At 44.3% G+C, this 27,546-nt stretch overlaps 1 protein-coding gene across 1 annotated transcript in view; it reads right to left on the bottom strand.

The window, feature by feature from the left end:
• The window catches only part of LOC138259541 (coiled-coil domain-containing protein 170-like), a 439,156-nt gene that overhangs the window by 229,966 nt on the left and 181,644 nt on the right, over window positions 1-27,546 (bottom strand). The window contains exon 5 of the mRNA XM_069207352.1: window positions 3,788-4,044. Within this exon, the coding sequence (XP_069063453.1) occupies window positions 3,788-4,044 (257 nt within the window). The remainder of the gene's footprint in view (window positions 1-3,787; window positions 4,045-27,546) is intronic.

The following is a 27,546-nucleotide window of genomic DNA, read 5'->3' as shown; positions in this document are numbered from 1 at the left end:
AGAGGCAAATGCCTCACTGGATTGTTTTTGAGCAGGAAGGTGCCCGTTCCTGCACAAAAACAAACCTGTATGTAACACAGGCACCCTTGCTACATGGAACAAGGGTGCCTGCACTGGCACTAGGCTGATAATTGTGTGGCAGCCAAGACAGAGAACAGGAATGTGCCATATTTTGACAGATATGGAGAGTTCCTGCCCTTTCCCTTTCAGGCAGTGCAACGCAGCTCAGCTTAGAAAGGTGGCCTGCTTTATTGTGCTGAGTCAACGTTTGATAACTCTGGCCCAAGATGTAATAGACGCAGATTGCCCTTGTTTTTGGAAACCATTAAATTGATCATATTACCTCTGATATGGGGTTTAAACGAGGCTTCCCAGAAACGTTTGGGTGGTGCATTTGTTCTGCTATGTTTTTTTATACAGTGTTATGGCATTCTGTATGATGTGCTTCATGTCCTCACTGTCCACAATAATATTATTCATTCTCCATTGTCTGACCATCGGTGTAGAAGCTGTGAGGTTCAAGTCTCGGGAGATACACGCATGGTCTGATATCACAATAGCTTCTATTGTAGTAGATGTGGCTTGTAGGAGAATGCAACTTTGTATCATTAAGTAGCCAATCCTGAAATAAGAATCGTGTGGTTTAGAGTTACAGGTATATTCACTGCCAGTAGAAGTGTGAACCCTCCATATATCTATAAAATGGTGTGCCTTGCAAAAGTTAAGAAGCTGAGCATGCGATCTATTCACTATGTATTTCACACTGGATAGACAGTCAGGGGTCCCATCCATTGGTACCTTGAAATACTCTTCCAGTATGATGCCCAAGTGTTGTAGAAGATCGGAGTTAGTTTTATTCATGTCTGACCAGAAATCCGGATTGTCATTATTTGGTGCATAAAAGTTAATTGTGAAGAATTCAGTATTTTCTACATGATAACCCATCAACCTAATTTATCCTGTTTTTGGAAGGAAGCAGTTACATTGCATTTATTAGATATTAATGTAATGACCCTATTTTTCTTTTGGTGTGCCAGTGAGGCAAACCACTCATTGATCCATGGATGCTTAACCTTTAGTGTTTTGTTTGCACTCTGAAATCTGAAGGGTCTCGATAATGTAGTAATGCAAATATTGTGGGAAGGTTTTGACTGGTGGAGCTGGTAGGTATAAATCTCACCAGGTCCGGTAGCACGAGATTAGGTGAAAGGGGCTGTAGTCTGGTCACCACCAGCTTGGCTAAAATTTTGGTGTCAATGTTATTGAGAGATAGGGGGCGGTAAGAATCACATTGCTCTGGAGGCTTATCAGGTTTCAATGAGGTGTGCCTCCCTAAATGTAGGGGTTTGGCCTCTATACTTGGTAGGCCTCCTCAAACATTGCCTGCAAATGGGGCGAGAGCAGGTCTGCATATTCTTTATAAAATTCGATAGGGAGACCGTCCAGTCCCAGAGTTTTGTCATTGGGCTGGGCAGGGACCGTATGGCTTCTCTAATGTCCTCTACAGTGAAAGATTGGGTGAGGTATTCTCTCTGGCCGGGAGAAAGCAAACCCAGAGTGACATCCTCCAGATATTGGGTCACTTAATCAGTGCTTGCTGCCGGACTAGCTTTATATAGGTCAGCATAAAAGTCAGAAAATGCTTTTAGAATAGATAGCGAATCAAAACAGAGTTCTCCATCCGATCTTGTCCACATGTGAAGTGAGAGTGTGCTCTAGTGTTTTTTAGCTTAATTGCCAGTGCTAGGCCTGGTATCCTGCCCTCACCATATGCTATGGCTGTGTGTCTGCAGGAGAGCGGTCACACATCCTGTTCTGCCATCTCGTTATACTCTGTTACCAATTCCCAGATAGCCGACAAAGTGGCAAGATTCAGGTGTCTTTCATAAGCACGTTCTAGGTCGTGGAGTTTCCCCTCTGCCCTATGCATCTGTGCCCGTATATATTTCAGGATTCCCACCTGTGCTCCTATGCAGACCCCGCAGATTGTGGCCTTAAAAGCCTCCCACAGCATACTTGCACTTCCCACAGATTCTTTATTAAGTAGAAAATACTCCACTATAGCCCCTTAAATGGTTTTTCGAAATGCAGCGTCTAGCAGGACGATCTGCTATGTCATAATATGGTGAGCGGGTGATGTCTTCCGCCAGCCTGAAGATGGCAACCTCCGTTGTCAGTGGACAGACTGCCCTGGCAGTTCGGGTGGTACATTGGCTGTCTATGGGAGGGATCACCGCCATGGTCATAATTTGGCGGTCTTCAGAACCAGCCTGGCGATGGACCTACTGCCATCACTGGCGTGGCGGTCATCTGACTGCCAATGGTCACAATGAGGGCCTTAGTCTATAAGCTAATGTCTAGGTGTTTATTCGGGCAGATGTGCATCCTTAGTCATGCACAATACCAAGAAATCCTTGGCCCAAAGTCTCATGAAATGTTCTGAAAGCACCAATAGTTATGCCTGTTTAAGGACTTGGTTCAAGTCTTTGTGCTTTTCCTTCACACAGCACTTCTTGCACTCATCCGCAGAAGATCAAGCAGCATTTCTTGCACTGGCACATGGCAGGATAAAATGGACTGAGAGCCCGACAAGTGATCAGAACGTCTTTCACCCTCGCACAAGCATGCGGTAAGATGTGGCACTTAGCTTGTCAGAAAGGCGTCAGAAAGGAGTTTTTGATGAGTCGCAGGAGAGTGGATGTTCTCAGTGGGTGAATAAACGGAAATTTCTCTCAGGAACTCAAACTTCAAAGGTGACCATCTACTAGTGGAAAGACAATTGCTGAGGGGTTGCGGTCGGACAGCATGGCTTTTTATGCCTTCAGAAAAGTGCACATGGCTGCCCAAACACTTGTTTGCCCCTCAGACGTGGGGACATGCTGGGAACTGTAATTTCAAGAAGAAGTGATTCCTCTGTTACAAGCATTCATCTCTCACACAATCATTCTCTCTTAATTCGTACAATGTGTTTTTGATTTTTTTATTTTATTTGCAGGAAAGGACAAAAACAATCACAAGAGGTTTTACCTCTTCCTGTGTGTGCATAAAGATATTTATCCCCGTAAAGTCATTCTTACGCCAACCCTGAGATGGCATAGGAATCTGATGCATTCCCAGAACACTCCAAGCAACACCAATGTAATGCCCCTTTCACTCAGGGTTATGTGTGAAAAGGGCCCATATTTACAAGGCCATGAAAACCAAGCAAGGTAGCTTTGCATGGCCTTGTAAATATGGGCTGGCACACTGCATTACCATGCATCAAAAAAAATAATGCTCCGGTGGTGCAGTGCGCCGCTAGGGCCTCGTAAATGAGGTCCTTATCTACAAAACAGGATTAGAATCCACGCGCAAAATGCAGGTGTGTGCGCCAAAGATTTGGTGAAACCTTGTGTGAATCAGGGCAGTGCATAACACCTATGACGTCTATGAACATGTAAAAATAGGAGAATAAAGGGCTATATGAGTATTAACCTCATTCCGGCGCGAATGAGCACAAATTGAGCACTTGAGCATTTGCATACCCGGTGTTATTGCAAATTTGCAGGTGCGCAATCTATGCTAATCACACAATAAATTGTGCATGCTGTTGCCTGATTCTACAAGTGCAAACAACGCAACTGTATAATTTGCATCATTGATTCCTGCAATTTTCCCCAGCAAAGTGCATGCCAATGATGATAGGGCATGGTATGAAAGTAAAGAATTCTAAAGAGAGACAGGCTAAAAATTGACATTAAAATACATCCCTATTAACCAGTGCAACATAGTTTGCCCACATCTTTACCTGACCCTGTTTTCTAGCTCTGCCACTCTTTCATTCAGTTCCCGGTTGCCTCTCTTAAAAGTTTCCAGACCCGGCTGTAAGTGAGCTTTGACACTGCTGGCTGACACCGCAATTTCCTCTAGTTCCTTCATCCGATCTTTAAGGGACTGAATATGAGAGGCCTGTCTTGCATTATTTTCCTTGTAGGTTTCCAACTGAGATTTAATCTCCAGGAATGAAAGATCCTTTGAGGACATCCGGTTTTGAAGATCTTCTACCTAAATAAAACATAAAATGCACACCAGCATTTATCTAATTTATCTTCATGTGTGGAAAAGTTCTACCCAATTTATTGTTGAAAACTGCAAAATGTACTAACTGTATTACTGAGCAAGGCATGTTGCTTGCTTTGTAGGAACACAACAGAGGCCAAAGAAAAACATTGAAAAAAGAATACAAAGAATAGGCTGGAAAGTTAATTGTATAACTAGTCAATAGTTTTTGTGTTGTTTTCCACACCTATAAATCCCTCAGATTTAGTAAAGCGACTAACACTATTGTTTACCCTGTTTCTAAACTCTGCCAATTTTATGAGCAATAGGACGCTTAAATTAGATGGCAGGAAGCACACCGGATGCTCCGCCCTTTTTCTCACTGACCCACTCAGAGCTTTAGTTATTAGATCGGCTGCAGACAGTTTTTTGTAGTTCATCAATTCTTCAAACAAGCATTGGCAAAGCTACTAGGTCTGGCTTTAACATGCTAACCACACTAACACAGACGTTGATAAATGCTGTTTGCATATTTAGTATGTAAAATGATGTTTAGGATGTTATAGTAGTGCTTAATTTGTGCTCGTGTATGACAGTGGCTTTATTTGCGAGGATTGGGACATCTTGTGCAGCAGAAAGGAATCAAGGGCGCAAATGGACTGAAAAGTTAGACAATATGAGAGTGGCACAAATGTTTTGTGGAAGTAGTACGGGAATTGAATGGGGGAGAGAGGATATAATAAATATAGACAGCAGAACAGCAGGATGCACGGAGGTCAAGCAGATTGAAGAGAGACTGTAGAAAGGTGAAATTGCACATATGAGGTTGTGGAGGGCAGCGAGAGTCACTGAGGTGAAAGACTGGAGAAGCAAGAAAGAGTATGCAAAGAAGAGTCAGGAAGGGATAGAGGTAAGCGATTAAAAAGGTGAAAAACTGAGGAGAGAAGTTGAGATAAAAGAGGATAACAATTGAGATCAGAGATGTGAGGAGACATAAGAGAGAGATGTGAGGAGACTGAGAGAGGGGGGACATTGAAAAGGTGAGAGGGATGTTTATCTAAGGGACGGAGGATGTGGCGGCTGGGTGCCCTGAAGATGACTGGAGAAGGAGGTGAAAAACTGAATTGAGGGAAAGGAGCTGAACAAAAACGCAAGACTTAGAGATGGATTTTAATGTGAAATCATCAAAACATTGGCAGAGGTGCTAAGGCTGGGGAAGAATCTACCGGAGTAATTTCATCCTTATGTGTTTTCCAGATGTAACACTCTCTCCACAAATCAGAGGCCTTTTTGTTACCATCACCTCTAATACAGCCACCATCAAGGCTTGCCCCTGTTCCTAAAGGTGAATGAAGAGAAATCTTGGGTGGCTCTGATTTTCATATCAGGTCTCCTTGCCTCGGTTGTTGTTGCACCTCTTGTCAGAGCATGTAATCCAACATATGCCTACTCTCTTTATTCAGCCTAACAGATGTATTTCACCAACTTATTAAATGAAAGGATAAAAATTAAAAGTTATGTGTGTGAAGTCGCAGTGCAAACATGACAATTTATTTCGACTTTCTAAAACAGCCGTTTGACTAGTCATGATGTGCATGTTAAGATCATACAGTGCTTTGTTTTGTGCCAAAGAAGAACACTAGGGTGCAGATTTACTAACATATGATGCAAAGTCACACGGCAAGGCAGCTGGCTGCGCTGGCTCAAGTTGAGATGGCAAGGATGCGCCATATCACTAAGATGTGGCGCATTCCTGCTCTCTCTTTGTGCTGGCGCACTAGTGGAGGGCAAGCACCTATGCAGGCACCCTTGTGTCTTGGTGCAAGGGAACCTGCGTTGCAGGCAGGATTGTTTTTATGCAGAAAATTACATATTTCTGCATAAAGACAATCCACTGAGTCCTTCTATATGTGCTGCAGAATGCAATACACTTAGCAAGTGGAAAAAACAAGGAGAAATAAACATATGTTTCCTCCTGACGTCTCTCTTTGGGAAGGCATAACATTATGACACATTAACAGGTTTATTAGTGTTAGAAAATCTGGGACTGCACTGAAAAACGTTGGTGGCTGCATGGGAACACCCAACTTGCACTGCCTTGCGTTTCTCCAGATTTACTATGCTACGAAGAGCCATACAAGGTGGCTCTGCCTAGCATAATAAATCTCACTTAAGGGCTTTTGTTGCCCTTGTGAGGCGTAAGGGCAAAGCAAGCCCACAGTAAATCTGGGCGTAAGTGAAATAGTAAAGGAGTAAAGGAAGTTTTCTGTAGTGAAGGAAGAACATGGAAACTATAAAAACAACTCTTTCATTGTTCTTGGATAAAAATAGCCTAAAACATGCATGTTTTTCTTTGTATTCCATGGGTAAGTTTACTTATATTTTACACACATTTCCAGTTCATATTGATGACATCTTGAAATTGTATTCATATAGAAGCTATGAGTGTGACTGGGGCAAATTGTACATGGCAAGTAAAGAAGAATTTAAGGTGTATAAGAGGAAGTGAGGTAAACATATTTTGCAATACATGGTTGAAATGTGGGTGAACACGTACATACACTCGCCGATTAGTGTCCTACAAGTGCCTTGTACACCTGAATAGCTGCTTATCATGAAAGGACTTTTCAAAAACTTTCGGGATACTTAGGTGTGCTGCAGGAGGAAAGGAATAAAATTGTAAGATGCAGGCTTCAGGTAGGTCTGACCATTGTGCCACCTGGATCTTTCCCCAGTAGGTTGAAGGCTAAGCAGCTGCTTTTAAAACAAGATGGGCCTTTATTACCCAACCATACCACAATGACCACATTCTAATCCCCGCCTCCAGTTGATTGGGGCTCACTTCACATTTTTGCCAGTGCTGATATTGGTTTCCAGTGTGTCCTGGCAACTTTTAATAATTATACAACAGCCAACACATATCTGGCAATTTCATATTCATTACCAAAGGCAGATTTTTGGAAAATAGGGCAAAAGAAATGACAGTATTTTACACATATCACAAATTGTATGTTTTTGTGGCAAAACGAGTTCGATGCACGTTTAAGTGCCCCACTCCTAACTTTAGTTTATTAGCAACCATCTTGGGGTTGCATATAAAGCTTGGTTAGCATTCTAATCTTTGCCTGCACACCCCTACATCAGGAATGGCCATAGAGCAGATGCACAGCAGACACTTACAGGATGTGCACGGTGGCACACCTGTCTGTGCCCGTCTGCGTGTGTCCACTCCCAAACAGGCTTAGGGGCCAGGGGCCCTGTCACTTTTAGGTCAGACTTAATAGCATTCTCTGCTAAACAGTTGAGAGCACTTCAGCCCACCTGCTCAGAAGCCTGTTGAGCTTCATTCCATCCATTTGAGTGCACAAATCTGTACTACCTGTCATTTTTCACTTAATTCATAAGATAACGTGGTGCAACCTATTACAGACAGTGCTGCCACTGCAAACACTTCAGAAAGTAGAGAGACTGTTACCACATGCTCTAGGCTTGGAACCAAATTCCGCTTCTGCAGCCTTAATGTTTGATCACTATATAGTCATCAGCAATACTTATTTCACATTATGGTGGACCACGCTCCCAATGCCATGTTTCTTACAGACACATGGCTCCACGAGGCCTCTATGCCCGATATCATTGTGGCCTTACCACAAGACTGCTCCATGGTGAGGAGGGATAGACCTAGTAAACTAGGAGAGGTATTGCCATAGTATTTAAAAATAAATACTAATGCAATATTTAGGAATTGTTGATACCGGCCTGCGAAGCTGTGTTCTCGCTGGAACTCACACCCAAATTCACTTTTTCCGGAGCATTAATATATCGACCTCCAGGATACAGAGGCAACTGGTGCATGTTGCTGCCTAACCTTCCCTCCCTACCTCATTCTCAGATCTGCCAATTTTATATTATTAGCAGATCTGATTATCCACTTAGAGGACAGCCATTGCAGCCTTAGTCAGAACTTAATTGAGGATCTTAGGGCATTTAATTTAAACATTATTAATTCCACATCCACTCCAAAACAGGCCACTTTCTAGATCCAATCTTTTCCAATTTAAAACATCTGCTCACTGCCCCTCCTTCACCACTATTGTAGTCGGACCACTACTCAGCCCCTCTCTGCACCCTCCTTGGCTCCACCTAAAGGGAGAGAGAGAGACCATATCTGCAGACCAGGGCTTGGTCATGACTGGACATACTGGCCCTCAATTGCCAATTGGGAAGCCCAATGCCCAATTTAGCACACATTGGTGAGTTAGATCAGCCCAGTATTGATGATTGGTTGCAGACATTGTCGTGCCAACTAAACGTAGACATCCCGCCAGGACTCACTGACCTGCCCCCTGGTTTACAGAGGCACTCTCGGTAGAAAAAAACTAGATTTAAGGGCCTGGAAAGGGCCTGGAGGCACGGTTATGATCAGGATACCAAGTGCAAATACAAAATGGCACTGAAAAACTATCATAGTCTCTGCAAAGCCATGGGGGCCACTTTTTACTCAGACCAAATCACCTCAGCCAAAAACTGTCCAAAAACTCTCTTTAGGGTAGTCAAGGACCTCTCCAACCCTAACAACATCACATCAGCACCAATCCTGTCTTAGTCTTAGGGCGAGGAATTGGCATCTTTTTTTGTCAAAAAGTTACATGACATCCAATTTTCATTGATGGCTGGAGGGATGGTTGCCTCCCAGTCTAACATCAATTAGACATCTCCCATTTCCAAGGCCTCTACCATCTCAGTCACCACTTTTGCCCACCAGAAAATGAAGTCATGGGACATGGTGGGCCTACCTCTAGTCATGTCACGGGTACAATCCATAGGATCTGACTCCCCTATAGATCCTCTACCTCCAACCAATCTTAGCACCCTGGAGCCTAATATTTTGCTGCTTTTAGTGTGACTCCCTAATTCCTCCTTACAGAAGGAAATCATTCCACAGCCATGGAAGCATGCTATGGTTTTGCCCCCCTGAAGAAACATAAGTTGGATCCTTCCAATTGTTCCAACTACAGACCGATTTCTATGCTCCCTATTCTGTCTAGAATTATGGAAAAATATGTCAACAATCAACTCTCCATCTTCGTGGAGTCCCAAAACTCTCTGCATCTCTCAGTCAGGGTTCAGAGCAGGATATAGTACAGAATCCACCCTTCTAGGAGTCACAGAACATCTCAGGTGACTCCTGGATGAAAGCGAGATGGCAGCACTGATCCTACTTCACCTCAGCACTGTCTTCAACATGGTATCTCATGCCATGTTCTTGCAGAGATTAGTCAATCTAGGTCTCCAAGGAATGGTTTAGCCTGGATGGCATGCTATTTAAAGTATTGAACTTTCCAAGTCTCCTCAGCTGGTCCCCTGTCCATGCGTGATGCGCTTACCTCAGGGGTTCGCCAAAGCTCAGCCTTAAGCCCGACACTATTCAACATTTATGTCCACCCTTTGGCTGACCTGGTTGAAAGCTGCAGACTCACCATATTCTCCTATGTAGATGATACACAAATCATCTTTTCTCTGATATCCGCTCAGGTTCAAAATCCTAAAGCTCTGAACTCCTGTCTGAGTTTGATTGCCTGGTGGATGAATAACAACTCTCTTAAGCTTAAAAGAGACAAGACCAAGATACTGGTGCTAGGAAAGAACCTTTCCCTCTGGGGCCCACTGTACTGACCAGTAACCTTGGGTGTTCTTGCTGTTCTGGCTCATAAGATGAAGAACCTCTGCTTGATGCTAGATGGAAAGCTGCCCATGAGGCACCAGGTAGCAAATGTGGCCACTTCTTGCTGTGCCGTTCTGAAATGGCTGAAGAAAAGTCTCTGAATACTCCCATTATCAGACCAAAAGACAGCTATCCAGACACTTGTTTTTTTTCAAGACTGGACTATGGTAACGTTCTCTATCTGGGAGCAGATAAAGCCTCCTTGAGACAGCTGCAAATGGTCCAAATCTCGGGCACCAAGGTGCTCTACAGACACCCAAAAAGTGGATCAGCCTCCTCTCACCTCCGAGAGCTTCACTGGCTGAAGTTGGAGAAATGGATTCAATTCAAAGCCATGTGCTTTGTTTAGAGAGCAAGATCAGGAGTCTGCCCCCTGTATCTTCATGAAATGGTAAGACCATGTCAGTCGGCTTGCTCCATACGTTACTGTGATCTTTCCCAGAATTCCAAGAATTAAGTGGACATGCATGGGTGGCCGGTTCTTTGCATACCTGGAACCTAAGTTTTGGAATGCTCTATCGGAACATTTGAGAAGTTGTACCTCACTTACCACTATCAGAAAACAGAGGAAGACCTGGCTGTTTTGAGTCAGCACAATATGGTTAGAGTCTACCTGCCTCCAAAGCACTGGGAAACCCAATGTGGGTAGCTGAGTGCTGTAGAAGAATTTATAATAATAATAATAATATTTGTTCTTTTATAAAATAGTACTGGTCATACTGAGGATAAGAGTGGGGAGGGTTGAGAATCCTCACATACTCAAACCTGAAGCATTGGGCTTTTGCATCAAACTCAACGTGAGAAGAAAGAGTTGCATGAATATGCACAGATCCGGACATATCTGTGATATGGCTGCAGTAGTTTAAACTATATGGGCCTGCTTCAGGAGAGTGGTAGGTAAGGCTGACTGAATTTAGCAAATTACAGCCAATCTGTGTTAGGCTGACAGCCTGTTGTGTTCGGGACAACAAGGAGAAGTGATTGCAAGGAGGAAGAGTATGAAGTTGGCAATGTTAATTATTTTGTCCCGGTTGGAAGAAACAAATACTGCAGGTAAACTAAAAAGCTGTTTTAAGAATGAAGCTTGCTCAAGACCAATGACTGAGAAAGTAGAGGTGAAACAGCTTCATCTTAAACTCATTATTTTAAGGAGACTAAGGGCCACACTCATGGTGACAGTCAGACCACCGCACTCCAGGCAGACCGACCGCCACAAAGAACATAATTCCAGACAGGCTGACGGCAGTCTGAGTTGTACCCAGCCACGGAGGTTCTGAACGCAGCGCCGCCTGGCTGATTACAACTCAGGGACCCCGCCATGGAAAGGCTGGCAGAAAGCCAGTGCTGGAGGCCACAGGGGGCATCTGCACTTCCTATCCACAAGGAGCCAAAACAAATATCGTAGCACTGTTTCCGCCTGTCAGCCCGGTGGGAAAGTGTAATCCAATGTTCCTGCTGGTCAGCCCAGTGGAAACCTTGCAATATACATGGGGAGGATGCACCCGGTATGACAGTAGCATCCTCCCTGCGGGTTTGGCTGTCGGTTCGTAATCAGGCCGTTAGGTAACAAGGACTGTGAGGCTCACCAAGAGTGAACAACACAAGGGGCAGAAGCTCCACATTGGTTGATACTGCCAAAGAATAGTCCAGAGAGGCAGGTGAAGGGGGTAATAGAAGAAGAAGAAGTCTGCAATGTATGTAATAAGGAGAGACTGTTACATCCTAGCAACTTTCTACCATATGATAGGCGTACAATTGAATTTTGCAGCGACTCATGACATTTGAACATTTAGCATACTCCATGGATACAGGCCTCAATTTGAAAAAAAATCTTTTCCAATAGACTACTCCAATATAGCTAACACCACCCCTAATCCTACTCTGAATTTAAATCTAAAGCAAGGTGGAAACCTAACCCTAAAACTAATGCTAAATCTTACCCCGATATAATCAGGATTTGCCCTAATTCAACTTTAACCATAACCCTAAACTTATCCCTAAATCTAATGCTAAGCCTAACCTAAATCATTGTAGTAACCCTAAATCTAATTCTAACCCAATCCCTAACTCTGAGCATAAGCCTAAACCTTACCCTAACCATAACACTAACCCTGGCCTTAAGCCTATTCCCAAACCTGAACTGAACGATAAATCCAAGCATGACCATAATACTAAGCCTAACCCGAAACTTTAGCTTACCTATAATCCTAACCAAGAGCGTAATGCTAAACTTTATACTGAACTTAGCCCTCACCATGAATCTAACTCTATCTATTTCCCTAAACAGAAATCTAACATTGCCCATTGCCCTAACACTAGCACTTAAACTACCCTCTCATGCTAACAGTATGGTATATAGATGATGTGAAATCATTTTATTTGGGCTACAACTTACAAAGGTGGGAATAAAAAGGTGTCATAATTATATGATGCAAGGGATGCATAGATTTACAGGATTATTTAAATATGAAGAAATAAGGGAAATATAAACACTAACATCCCTGCACATTAGATGCAGTTACATAATTATTGCATGGTCCATAATGAAGCACATAAGTTGGGAAACTATCATAATTGTCCTTTTTAAGTATGGAAGGAGTATTCTGTGATCATGTACTTGAGTCTGTGCTGTAAAGCACAACATTTCATTGCAATTCAAATGATGGCATTTGTAGAGTGCACAGCTACCTCCAAAGAAGCCGGCACTAGCGGAGAGCTCTAAAGAGAAGAGAAGCTGCTAGTCTAAATACCCATTAGACAGGTGTCATAAAGTGGGGTTTTGAAGCTATGTCTAAAAACAGATTCCAAGAGACTGCAAAGCAAGCTGAGTGACAATGCGTTTCACATTCTAAAGGCCAATTAAGTGAAGGATCTCCTGCCTCTTCTAGCTTTGTGAATGCAAGGAATTTGGAGCAGTTTGAGATTATTAGATTTGAGGGATCTGGATTGGAAGTAGGGCTTGAATCTTCTCCTCAAATAAAGAGGAGCTTTATGATTGTAGGCCCTGAAGGCAAAGGTGAGTGCCTTGAATTGGATCCTCTTGGTGACAGGAAGCCTGTGAAGATGCCAAAGGTGATGAGACACTGGTGAACCCGGGGAATCTATCAAGTTAAAGTGTGCAGAAGAGTTCTGGATTATTTGGAGCAGTTGGATTAGAAAAGCCAGGAGACCCAATTATGAAGTGTTGGCGTAATCCAGTTTGGCTGTAGCCAAGGCTTGTACAATCTTTTTCCAAGAATGCTCCAAAATAAGGTGGAGAATCCTTCTGAGAGTCCTAAGGGTAGCAAAGCAAGTTGAGGATAAAAACTTGAGTTGCGGCTCAAAAGTGAGATTGGAATTTAATTTTACCCCCAGGTTCCTAGCCATCAGTGCTTGGGTGAAGGGGAGCACCCCGTTCAAATGGCCACCCTAACCTAGCACCTAGAAAGCGCGTCATGCCAAATAAGAGGATCTTATATTTTTCAGAATTCAGTTTGAGGCAGCTTCCCTCCATCCATTCCACCACTGCCTTCAAGCATAGCGTGAAGAACCTTAGGGTTACTGCTGCATTTTCTTGGACAGCCACGAGGAGATGGGTGTCATCCGGATAGCAGACCACCCGCACCCCCTAGGACTCAACAAGTTTCACCAGTTTCCAAATGGTGGGGCTGGACGCAGAACCCTGGCGCATGCAGTGATCCGGTGGCTTGGATGAGGAGGTGAAAGGTGGAAAGAAGACTGCTTGAGAGCGATCTTTCAAAAATGTTTTAACCCAAAAAAGAGCCTGGTCTCTGATTCCAATCCTCTTGAGTAGATCTAGTAAGATGGCATGAGAAAACGTACCAAACGCTGAGGACAGACCCAAAAGCATGACCATCACTAGAGAGCTCTGGTTGAGATTTTCCTTTATGAATTATAAAACTTAGAGTAGGGCAGACTCAGTATTGTAACCCGTATGAAATCCCGATTGGGAGTCATGCAGAAGGAGGTTGGACTCTAGGAAGTGTGACAACTACTTGTTGTCCCTTTTCTTTAAAGGTTTAGTAACTGTGGGAAGAAGAGGAGTTGGCCTAAAGTTGAAGAGGACTTTTGGATCGTTTTTTTAGCAGAGGGAGCAATAGGGCTTGTTTCCAACTTGCAGGAACCAAATCCCAATTAAAGAGAATTATTCATCATATTGTTGAGGACAGAGTTAATCACATTGGTGGCAGGACCTAGAATAGCAAGCGGGCAAGGGTACAGAGGGGAACCAGATTTACACTTTGCCAGGTCTGATGCTGAGTCTTCCATGGAAATAGGGTCAATCTTTGTGAGAAGAAGACCTGACTGATAGAGGACTGAAGCCCCCAGACCAGGAGGGACCTGCACAGTGAATTGCTCATAAGAGTTTTGGATTTTCCTATAGAAGAAATCGGTAATATCTTGACATAGTTCCAACGAAGGAGAGAGAACATTTTCTTTAACAGTGGGAGAGACGAAGCCTTTAACAATTTTAAAACGTTCACAAGGTTAATTGACTGCCTCAGAAATGGAAGAAGCAGTAAAAGATTTCTGAGCACAAGTCTTTTGCATCAGGAGTTTTCCACCTTAAGTGCAACTGAAAACCATGGAACAGAAGGTTTAGATCTATTAGAAGTGTGGGCTTTTATGGGAGCAATTTTGTCCACTGCAGAGACCAGCAAACTATTGAAACTGGCAACGTCTGATTCCAAATCTCTTTTACAATTGGAGGGGGTGGACTGTAGTGTCTTCACAAAGAGTGATTTAGAACTTTTATGCAAGAATCTGGATGTTTTCCTGACTGGCCCTTGCACCTTGTGCGAGGCAGAGGAAAGAACACTGAAAGGGACCAAAAAATGGTTTGACCAGGAAAGCTTTAATGCAGGCTTAATCAGAACTGTGGAAGGGTTTGAGAGAATTAGATCAAGAGTGTGACCTGCTTTATGAGCTCCCCAATTGAAATCCCAAGTACCACAAAATGGGCATGCAGAGGGGACAATTGGCCAAATATACCCAATAGTAGTTGTAGAGGGTAGGCCAAAGCTACTAGGGGGCCACAGATAGGTGATCCAGATAGGGCAAAAGTAATACTAAAGGACAAACCTTGAACGTTATTGATATTCACTAATTTTAAGATGGTGCAGGGGAATGAGGAGGAGTGTATGATTGGAACCCCTCCACTACCCTACCATTTTTCTTCAACCAATCAATGTGTATGAAGCCAGAAGGGATAGCCAGGGCTATGTCAGCAGCTGACCAATCTTTGAGCTATGTTTCAGTTAGAAACATCAGGTCCCAGCGATTCTCAGTGAGAAGGCTAAAGATATGTAAGGCATATCTGGCTAGAGAACAACAATTAATGAGACAGACAGAAAAAGAAGGACCCAGAGTGGAGGAGGTCGCAGCATCTGAATCATTACAAGGGATTAAGTCACCATTCCTACCTGTGGACAGACTAGACTTAGCATAATTGTCTACAGAAAAAGCGCAACAGGGCATTGGCTCCCTCTCCCCCCCATCCACCAGCTCAGGTTCAATAACATGATTGCAGGAAACAATCCTGAGATTCAGCAGCTCAGCCCTGAAGGGAATATTATGGTCAGGTTTACCAGCAGCAAGGCTGATGCTGGCCAAGATTCAGACGCGGATGGGTGCAGATGGACATGGACCTGCCTTAGGCACGCCTGCTGCACATGTCCGCTGTGCATCCAGTGCATTAAGGACTTTTATTACAAGTAACAGAGCAAATTCAAAACACTGGAGCACAACCCAGGAAAATCGCACAAAACGTAAAGTGCAAAACTGGACGCTGCAGTGCAGATTTACTACTTTTTGCAATTCACAAACGTTTGCAGTGGTAGACCTGTAAAACTGTGCCAGGTGCAGATTTCAAGGCATAGAGGAGCAACTCGTCAACACCCTCAGCAACTCGCTAACCCAGACACAACAGATGCCAACACCTCAGCAAGCAACCTCCATCAATGGATCACCAATTGCGCCAACAGCCTAGCTAAACTCTGAATGACCACAGGGAAACACACCACCAAGAAAGCCAGCTGGTTCACCCCGCACTCCAAGAATCGAAGCGCACCAGCAGGAGACTGGAGAAGAAATGGATGAACAGCAAATCCCCGGAGGACCTTGTAGCCTTCAAATCCGCCACAAGATCCCACCATGGCATCATTAGATACACCTGGAAAACAGCCCTGCAGGACTACATCAACACAACCTCACACAAAAGAACTTTTCTACATCATCAAGGGATTGGCCAAATCCACAAGCTGAGGCCACTAACATCCCTCTATCCCAGTACCTCTGGACAGATTACCCACCTTCTTCGATCAGAAAATCAAGGATATCTACAACAGCTTCAGACCCCAAGACTCTCCGAACTCACCAACAACTCCCCAACCCAGATCCACCGAACCCCCACTGTCCCTGCACACTTGCTCCCCCCTCATGACAGATGAGACTTGTTCCATCATGAGCAGCATCCACTCTGGAGCCCCCACCAACCCTAGTCGCCACTACATCTTCAACAAGATCAGTCCCTCGATCGCACCCGAGCTCCACAAGACCATCAACTGCTCCCTAGAATCAGCCACCTTTGCTGAGCACTGGAAGCACACCGAGATCTGCCCGCTATTGAAGAAACCCACAGCCAACCCAGTGGACCGCAAGAACTACTGCCCTATCTGGTTGCTGCCTTTCCCAGCAAAGGTCGCCGAAAAAACAATCAACGCTCATCCCCGCCAACACATCGAGGACAACAACATCCTGGACAACTCCCAATCAGGATCCCGAATTACTCACAGCACCGAGACCGTCCTGCTCCCTGCCATAGATGACATCCACTCTTTACTCACCCGCGGCCAAACAGCAGCCCTCATCCTACTAGACCTATTGGCCACCTTCGATACAGTGTCCCACCACACCCTATGCTCCAGACTCCACACAGCAGGCATACGCGGCAAGGTCCTTTGATGGATACACTCCTTCCTAACAGGCAGAACGCAGAGAGTCAGGCTCATGCCACACCTGTCAGAATCTACAGAGATCAGCTGTGGAGTACCCCAACAATCTTCGTTGAGCCCCAGGTTGTTCAACATCTACATGGCCCCGCTCGCCCCAATCGTCAGGAACTACAGACTGTACATAGTCTCCTATGCTGATGACACCCACCTGATCATCAACCTGACTGAATACCCCTCAACAGCCAGGAAGAACTTCCAAGATTGGATGGAAATAGTCACGGCCTGGATGAACAAGATCTGCCTTTAGCTGAACTCAGACAAGACCGAGATCTTCATCCTGGGACCATCCTCCTCAGCCTAGGATGACTCCTGGAGGTCCTCAGTACTTGGCAGCCTCCCACCTCCACAGACCACACAAGCAACCTCGGCATTGTCCTCGACTCAGCGCTCACCATAGTAAGGCAGGTCAATTCTGTTGCCTCCACCTGCTTCCATGCCCTCCGACTCCTAAGGAAGATTTTTAGATAGATCCCTGGGGACTGCTGCAAAGCTGTGACACATGCCCTGATCACAAGCAAGCTCAACTATGGCAACGCCCTCTATGCCGGACCCATCAAGAAGTACCTGAGAAAACTACAACAAATCCAGAATGCCTCCACCAAACTTGTCTTGAACATCCCCTGCTGAGATCACATCACAGGACACCTGAGAGACCTCCACTGGATCCCCATCGCAAAGATGATCAATTTCAAACGACTGTACGACGAAACAACGACTGCAAAAAAAACTACTGCCTTAACAACGAGGTCGGAACACCGACCTGGTTGCTACTACTAATGATTTTACCACGAATGCCTTAACAACGATATTTCGTTGTAAAGGCATTCCTGATAAAATCATTAGCAATAGGCACCATTCACCCTACATCCCCCACCCCACCCCCCCAACCCCACCCCAAAACCTAAAAACCCCCTGACCCCCCACCCACTCCCCAAATCCAAAAACGCCCCACCCCCCCAAACCCACCCCAAAACCTAAAACCCCCTGACCCCCCACCCACTCCCCAAAACCAAAAACGCCCCAACCCCACCCTAAAACCTAAAACCCCCTGACCCCCCACCCACTCCCCAAAACCAAAAACGTCCCATCCCCCCAACCCCACCCCAAAACCTAAAACCCCCTGACCCCCCACCGCTCCCCAAAACCAAAAACACCCCACCCCAAAACCTAAAACCCCCTGACCCCCCACCCCCTCCCCAAAACCTAAACCCACACTTACCTTCGCCAAGTCCCTTCTTTGTACCTTAACCACGCATGTTCGTTGTTCAGAACATATGTAGTTAAGGCACAAAAAAACGAAGTCGTGGTTAAAAAAAGCGTTGTTGCGCTTTCGTTAACCACGACCTTCGGAAAAAAAAAGTCGTAAAAAAGGATGTTTCCCATTTCAAACTCCTGGTACACTCCTACAGGGCCCTCCACAACCTTGGACCCATCTACCTCAACCACTGCATCACCTGATACTCCCCTGCCAGTCCTCTCCGCTCCTCCCAGCAATCGCTCGCCACCGTACTCAGCGTAAAGAAGTCCTCAGCTGGAGGAAGATTGTTCACCTACCTTGCGATAACTTGTTGGAACACCTTACATCGCCACCTCACACAGTCGCCATCGCTACCTCAATTCAGGAAGGACCTCAAGACCTGGCTCTTCGACTGAACCCTGAGGACATACCCCACAGCACCTTGAGACCCTATGAGTGAGTAGCATGCTCTAAAAATGACTGATTGATTGATTGAAGCCATGTTACTGAGAATGTCAAGTGACAACGTCCATCAGCTCCTATTCTGCCTACAAAGGCTAAAACTACACACAGCGGAAGGGAGCCACTGCAAATAAACAGGTTTTCATTTTGCTGTGGTGGAAAAAAATTTGACTGTAGAGAAAGCCCTTGCTTTATATCCTCAGTAAATGTGGAAATAATTTGTTCCATTACCCATTCCGGAAAGGAGGTTACTCCAGGCTTTCGATGGAGTAAATCTCTAACAATTTCCAGGGTGGAAAAGGTCCGAAGAGAAGTTTGTGAATGGGCGTCCCAAACTTTCCGGAAATAACTCAGAATGCCCGCTTCCCACCTTTAGAGTTGCATTTACAACAGTAGTGTTCTCCGCACTCGTGTTGGCGAAATCTACAGTAATAAATATATTTACGTCACACTGAAATCCCTCTCTGAATTGCTCGCAAGTGTTTTATTGTGCTGACTCAACCGATACAGGCGTTTGGTTGTGTTTCCAAAAAAAGAATAAAAATTGACATGGTCAAAAAACTGTATTTTCCGCCATAAACTTACATATGTGGCCAACAATTCCTCTGCAAACTCGCTCCTAGTTACAATTAAAATTGTGAATGAAACAGGGCCTGACGGCAATCAACATTAAATCAAGTACTACTGAAAAAGAGTGAAAATGTAGGGCAGATGTAAGGGGGTATGAAGAGAAACGATTGTCATAAATGCAGTAGCGAAATATTGCTTCAGCTCTACCTATGTGTTTTCAGAATGCAGACAAAAACAAATACATGTTCCTTGTACCTATGCGTGATCGATGAATGCACAGCTCACACTAGTCACACATTTTAACTTCAGGAAAAAGGCCTGAGAAAACTACACATAAAATGAGAACTTTGTAGTAGACCTGAAAAAAATCAGTTCCTTACTACAGAGGGGTTAAAAATGACACACTATAGTCTAATGTCCAATACTTGAAATGTCTTATTAGGTTAGGTGGAATATAACTGCACTCTTCAAAACCAGTGGGAGAAAAAGACAAATTTGATTTTACTTGACATAGTAAAAGCACATTTGCTTTGTGACCATAAAAAGGTCAGGAACATTTTGCTATTGCAAGAAATTGCACCTATTACAGGCAGTGCTATCCCTATCTGTAAAAGCGACATGCAGCAGTTACTGTTTCTCAGGACTTGGACTTCCAACCACCGATTTTCTTGGAGACTCTCTCTAAAACATTTTCAATTGTAAAAAGAACATTAGGAAGACGATTTCAAAAACGTCATATTTCGTGAATGCCAAATACCACTCCTCTGTCCTAAAAAAATAATAGCCACTGAATTAATGCCCAACTGCTTTGTCAAAAGTTAAGAGAAATTATTTGTTCAACGTTTTTCACTATTTCTTATTACTGTATTTCATCTCTACTTTGACATTTTTTATTTACTTCTTTGTCTTTTTTCACGACCGAGCCCCTTCGCCCAGTAATTCTGTTTCCATTTTCCTTCTCCCTATTGTGTTCTTTTTTATGCATGTGCTTTTCCAATCTTCTTTGGTTTTTCGTGCTTAGACTGAATTCTCTCTCAAACTTTCAGTCGCCTTTCTAGAACTCTGCCCCCGCATCCCTTGTTTTTCTGCTTTACTTTTTCATATCACGTCATGTTATGTAACATTGTATTATTTCCTGAATCTTTGGCGCAAAAGTTGTAAACATTTGCTCTGCAGTTGTGGGGTTTTTCCACTAGAAGGTCGCGGTAAGGAGTGCGTAATACACCCACGATCAGTATGAGTTTTGAGTGCCCAAATTTTGATTTACAACTTTATAATTTCCCATGTCCCACACTTTTGTTTTTTCCTCTGTGTGCTTTCTTCATGCAATCTGAGCTTCAATCTTTACCAAGCAGACTCCTCAAGTTCACATAGAGAGCATTGGCTTGCTTACAATGGGTGTGGAAAGAGGTATCTGTGATTCCGCGAATAAACAATGCTGTAAGCTGTAAGTGAATAAAGCAATATACACGTCGATCAATTTTGTCCATCAATTTTGCTGTGTTTACCTCATTTAATTTGTCCTGGACATCTTTCATGATTGATCTTAGCATTGGCCACAGGGTAGGGAGAAGCTAATGGCCACTAACATTGGAGCTGAGACCTTTTGCCATGGGTGTCCTATGGTCCATTCTACTATGACTGTAAACTGGGCCAATTACAACTCTTTTCACATTTAACGGCTAGGGTAGTGCTTTCGAGCTGTCACAGACTATTCTGGGAGCTAGTGTGGGGGCAAGAACTCAAAACTCAAAAAGCAACCTACAGGTATACAAAAAGTATTGTCTAGATAATTGTTTGTCTTTTAGGCAGAAAAAGTACTATACCAACACAGAGTAGAATACTACACATTTCAAAGGTGCTTAACTTACAGGGTTATTTACCCCCTACAACATCTAATGAAATTTAGATATTCTTGTGGTTACCATTTTCTCCCCCCTTCTTTCTCTCCTGTGGCACAGGAAAAGATATGGGTAAGGGCATAGGCTAGGCACAGGCGCAGATAATTAGTGAGTGCCCCGAAGATTGGTCCATAGGTCAGATCAATTGCCTTTTGGCCCAACAAGGTTGTGCCAGCAAAGGTTAGCATTAGCAGCACCAGTTACCCAATGCTCACATTCAAACACAGTTTCTAAGTTCATGCTGACAAAGTACCATGCTACCCATTCAGCGTTGCCGGTGAGTTATATCTAAGTGTGGCTCATGTAATAAACATCTTCACACTGTTGAGCTTTAGCCCAAGGTGGGAGATTCATTAGTTTCCAGGCATGGATCAATGTGCTCAGCATGCTTGCCGGCAGTCATGCCTTCAGTCAAACCCAGGCGAATATTCCTATTTGGCAGGTATACCCTATGAGGCTGTTACAAAATGGAAGCTCGTTTTCTGCAATTACAGCTTTGGGGGCTGATGAGAACTAGGGTTTGCCCTTGGAAGTTGCAGGCCTAGCAACATGTGTAGGCTGATGGTGCTCATCTTTAGCAGAGTTTAGCTCATCTCTTGCAGGTGGGTGCTCGTCTTCGGATGTTGAGGATTTTGTGAATCACTCCCATAATGTTTATTATTATAACTGGCCAGTAAACAAGCCATAAATCAACAATGTATAAGCATTTCAATGGGAAATTGTGCCGGAGGAATAACCAATGGTTTCTGAAGATGTTACATAGTAAATTGTGGCTTGCTGTCAACAATTGAACACCATCAAATGCAAATGGAAAGAGAGAGTACGACAACAGTGGACGCGTGCTTGCTCTGACACAGTCAATAAGATGCATGCTCAATTATTACTGGCATGTCTCCCTGAGAGGAGGTTTTTTTGCACTTAGATACGCATATCTATAAACCTCATTTTTTGATTGCTTGTGGGCTTATACAAGGCCCAGTCCAAGCTTCCGAAAAAATGCAAGACATTAGAGCATTATTGGATTCTTATCATTTCTGTTGTTTGCAAAGAAAATGTATTTTGGTGTAATTACTGGAAATGATTGCCCTGCTGTTCTTAGTAATTGAAGTACCAGTTTTAACCAAGGTGATGACTGCAAGCTAATTACCAGAATACAAACAGCAACAAACATATCAGCTGAAAACACCCGTCCCTGGACCTAAAAAAGGTAGGTGGGGAGGGTCTATTCGTTCTCCAGTTATGCTCAATTTCCACACACAATAGAGTTTTCTAACTCTATGAAAGTGTGAACCGTGTTCTGATAAAAGTGATAAAATAGGGTCATTCTGCTCTAAGTTTTTCATCCAAACGTAGGATGTGAAAACATATCAAGGTCCCCACAGTGGGTACTTTCAGGTCAGTTGTCAAAATCTCTGGGAAGAAAATTATTGTTGTGCATGCATTTATCATAGAGGAAAATACATTCATAAAGAAACATATTCTCATCACAAGCAATAGACTTAATCTGTCAATCAATCTATGATCATAAGTGCTACCATGTGGATTTTTGTGATCATCTGACCATATTGCACAAAAGGCTCCCACCACTCACACATTCTTCCAAACTACCAAGCAGGCATTCTGTTGGAGTCTATCTACATATGGAGTGGAGTGATACTGTTGAATGCATACTGTGAAAAAGTGGATTATTAGTTGGGATGGAGGGTAGTCCACCACCCATAATATTGGCAGCAACCTTGATAGGTCTAATAAAGGTTTACCTCAAACCGTATAGGTACAGAACAGAGCAGAGAAGCATAACTTTGTAAAGCATTTAAAAGTACCAAAACAGTTAGCAAGTTGAAAACACAACACGATAAAATAGCAACTCAAATTTATAAAAAATAGCTAATATTTTAATGAAAATGATGATACCAAAACAAAAAAACAATAAAGGGACTGTTGGATAACGGCCCTCTCTGAAGGTTCACTACAAAATTTTTGTCTTCCTCCTCTTTTTCTGACCTCATTTTTGTTGGTTGTGCTTTACCACTGCTAACCAATGCTAAAGTGATTGTGCTAATTCCTTAAAACATGGCTAATACCCAATTGGGATATTTAATTTACTTATAAGTCCCTAGTAAAGTGCACTACATGTGACTAGGGCTTGTAAATTAAAGGTTACTAGTGGGCCTACAGCACTGACTTTGCTACCCACATAAGTAGCCCCTTAACCATGTCTCAGGTCTGCCATTGCAGGACCTGAGTGTGTAGTTAACTGCCACTTCAACTTGGCATTTAAAATTACTTGCCAAGTCTGAAACTCCCCTTTTATTACATATGTCACTCCTAAGGTGGGGCCTATGTAACCCACAATGCACAATGTTTGTGGTGTTTTCACTGTGTTAATGTAAGAGGTATTGCACAAATTCTTTACACGTTGCATTCGAAGCTAAGCCTGCCTGCTTTGTGCCAAGCCACCAGAGGGTGAGCATAGGATACTTTTGGTTGGATTGTGGATTACCTTGACTAGGATTGTGTTCCCTACTTGGACAGGGTGCATACTTCTGCCAACAAGAGACCCAATATCTAACAGGGATATTTTATGGCTCAAATGTATTTTATTCAGTTTCATCAGTATGCACAAACTCTCACCTTCATCCAACGGCTGGTGAGGTGCAGTAAGAAGAGACAACTAGTGAAAGAGCAATATAGCAGGAAGGAAGAAAGGGTATGGGAGGGGAGATGGTTGGGGTTAGAACAACTTGAGCGGGGGCGCAATCAGGTAAGAGGGATGGATCCTTGCTTGGTGATGTTATGTTATTTGACTCAGTGTCTCTATGGGCGAGCTCACGAGACCTCTGGTAGGTCTTCAATCATTTCCCTCGTGGCAGTCTCCAATGTGTTTGCTCTGCATGAGTTGCAAGATCCAGAGGTAGTGGAGGCAGGTGAGTTCCTAGAATTCTTGTGCTAGGAAATGGATATATGAACCTCACATTTTGTGAAATTGCAGTAGTGTGGCTGCCAATAAGGCTGGGAATTTTTCTGTGCCTATGATGGGGACATTTTAGATAAAAATAATGCCAAAAAACACAAAATGCTAACCATGAGCAACCATTTGTGCTAGACTGTCACAAGGGTAGGGTTTAAGGCCTGGCAGAGAACAAAGTTGCAATCAGCAGTGCCTCTCTGGCTGATTACAACCTGCAGCACCGTAATCCTGTTGGGATCGGAGATCCTAGTGGGGGCAGGGGTAGGTTGGCAGGTCTGCCCGCAACCTTGCAATGTGGCTGTCGAACTGCCATAACTGTGGTCTGTTGACCGCCAGACTCGTAATAAGGCCCTTAGTCTCTGAAATGGAAGTCAAAAAACTTCAGCGTCAAAGCAGCAAGCTGTGGCCCAGATGGGTTCCACGAGGCGGGATAGTAGTCAACCAAGTTCTGGTGGAGCTAGTGTGTTTTGGCAGCTAAGGAAGGTGCCTCGCTGGCCAGATACTTTTGGTGCCTTACTCCAGTGTTAAGAAATTTTTTGGGAGCTCTAGCTGTTCCAACATGGCACCTCTGCAAGCTGTAGCTGAACATGGCTCCAAAAGGCCAGATACCCTCTCTGCAATGTCCCTCTAAAAAGGGGTTTACTGCTGCAGAAAAGCTCAGAGTGGGAGCAACCTTAACCTTTGGCTGAGCCGCAACATACATTCATCCGATTGACTTGGCAGGTTGGTCAGGTCTTCTGTCACCTCTCTGGGCAAAAAATCCTTGAAAATGTTTTTAAGACTAAGCTTATAGCATTAGACAGGAGGAGGCATACACTCTGAAACCTATCTGAAAGCCCCACCACCTTAAGGACACCAACCCGAGGTCAGGACTCACTGGAGGAGGAGCCACAAGCCGAGTGTAGAGCAGGTACAGTTGGAACTTATCAGCTAGGCTCTTCGTGAAAGTGGGCTTCTTGCATCCTTTGTGCCCCTAGCTTAACAGGATGTCAGCCAACTGACTCATAGAGTCCACTTCTCCACCCTGGGTACCAGTTGAAGCAGGTCTATCCCTTGGAGGACTCCAGGCAAGTGAGAACAACAGGTGCAGTTGTTTTTCTGTCTGCCACAGATCCAGAAGTGCTCTGAAGAGGGAATTGGGGATGCAACAATTATGTCCAGTGGCAGCCTGTGGGTAGGAGAAATTCTTAGCCACTTCCTAGCCCATGGGATAAAGGTCCCCAGGGGCGGCCCTACCCACATTTTACTGCATTTCCGGTGTGTCTTACTGTAAGCTATCCCACATTGCCCCTCTCTCTCCTAAAACCAACATGGCGGAACCTTTCTTCCAAGATGCAGAGCTCCCTGTGCCCACCCGGAGGCTTGGCTATGGTAAGGCTCAAACCCTCTCTTGTGGTACTTTCAAACCAGTTTGGGTCAGCACCCACTCCAACAGAGTTTGGAGACAGGCTGGCCTTGAGAACAAAAGGGTGACAGGGATAGGTGTTAGCTACATCTGCAGTAGAAGTGTAGGCTTTCTTTGAAATGCAGGTAGGGGCTAGACACAGCCCCCATGCCATCCTGTTCAGGGAGAAAAACATCTCACCACATCCAAGCCATTTGTTCACTGTCTGACTAAGCCATTCTGCTACACTCTGGAGCTGCACTGCCAAATTTTACGCCTCAAGGCCAGGGACTCAAAGTCCACCACTGTTAGTAGGGAGGTACACAGTGTCCAAAGCCACTCTTCTCCTATGAGCCCCCCACACCAATTCCGAGAGCAAGGAGGACAGTCCTAGGAAACAGGTATGACTGAGTTTCAATGAAATGAAAAGAAGTACAAAAATCTCGGCAGCAGAACCATCTTGACAAGTGCCACAATGCATAGGGGAGCTTACACCAGAATCCCACAGAGTTCCTGACAATGTCAGCGCTTGTCTGAGGTTACCCTGAAGTACATCCTGTTGGTCAATGTACACCCAACTCCCAAGTATTTAAAAATCATGCGTTCTACAGGGAGGTGGAATATCATCAGTAGATCTATTGCACTCACTCCGTTCGCCATCAGTGGGAAGCGGCAAGACCTAAACATATTCACATGAGTGCTCAAATGAACCCCAAAGATGTGGAGGTCTTCCAGAAGCAGTAGAAAAACAGTGCGTGATGTTGCATGAAAAGTAATGTGTTGTCTGCATCTGAGAAAATAGTGTGCATGTGTCCATGGATAGAGACCCCTATCTCACCTCCAACAAGCTGGTCATGACTCAGCAAAGGCTACATGGACAGTATAAACAGCCGCAGGGACAAAGGACCCCCCTACCACATTGCAAGCTGCACATACCAAGCATCAGAGATCACATCACTCTTTTCGACCCAGGCTGGGTGAGCTGTGTAGAGAAGCTGTACCCACTTAATGGTGTTACACACAACTCCCATTCTCTGGAGAACTGCCCAAAGAAAATCCCACTCCAGGAAGGCTAAAGATTTCTCCATGTCTATGGAGGCCATGGCTGCTCTGAAGGAGTCAGCTCTGACACTGCTTAGAAGATGGAACAACCTTTTGACATAGGGGACAATACTGCGACCTGGAACAAGCTCACATTGAGTCTAATGTAGGAAGTGTGGTAGCACCCCTATGGCCCATTAACTTCTATACAATCTTACAGTACAACTAAAGGAGTGATAGGGGGTGATATGAGCCAACCATATAGGGTCTTGGCTGGCCTTGGGCAGCACCATGATCACCATCTCATTGGCAGACACCGCAGCTGCCCTCTTGTGAATGCCACATAAAAGAGCTGCATGAGCTGTGGAATCAGCTGTCCTTGGACATTTTGTAAAAGTCAAGATTAAGTCCGACACCACCCAGAGTCTTACCGGAATGGATGTGGGTCAGGACCAATGTAATCTCATCAGTCTGTAAAGGTAATTCCAGGTCATTCCGTTGCTCAGCAGTTAATCAAGTAAGGGCCACCTCCTGTATGTGAGCATCTTTGTTGTAGCACCAGATGTGTGTGTCGTGGACATAAACTGATAGTGAGAGGCAAACACATCCTCGAGGTCTGTTGTGGAGAGGGCTATCTGTCCATCACTCTACCCTACAGCTGATACAGCTGCATGTGGGGTAGCAGCCTGGACTAGGTGCATCAGAAGGAGGTCCACTAAGTCCCTCTCAAAGTGACAGTAGGTCATACATTCCCTACAGTCGTAAAGACACAGCTGCTCATATAGTTCTCTGTAGGTACACTGCTACTGCACAAGTTTAAGCAAAATGTCTTTTTGGGTGAGCGCTTCCTGCTCAGTTGTTGAGACAGTGCATTAAAGTTCTGTTAGCTGTGCATTCAAAACCCACTGTTATCCTAGACTTCAGGCATATATTTCCCTACTGTATATCTTGAAGGTGTCCCATATTATTAGGAGATCGATCACAGACCCCTCATTTCCCTCAAAGAAGGAGTAATGTCCTTCTGAAGTGTGCGTCTGCTTAATGCATCCTCAAGCATTGTTGTATGCAACCTTGTCATAGGTATTTTGGTGAGGCAGATGCACCACCACCAGTAGAGGGCTATGTTCTAATGATATCTTTGCTATGTACTCCACCCCTATTATGCATGAAAGCAAAGTGGGTGCCACACGGAATAGGTCTATGT

This window comes from Pleurodeles waltl, chromosome 9 (genome assembly GCF_031143425.1).
Source record: "Pleurodeles waltl isolate 20211129_DDA chromosome 9, aPleWal1.hap1.20221129, whole genome shotgun sequence".
NCBI lineage: Eukaryota > Metazoa > Chordata > Amphibia > Caudata > Salamandridae > Pleurodeles > Pleurodeles waltl.
This window is presented reverse-complemented; position numbering and strand designations above follow the sequence as displayed.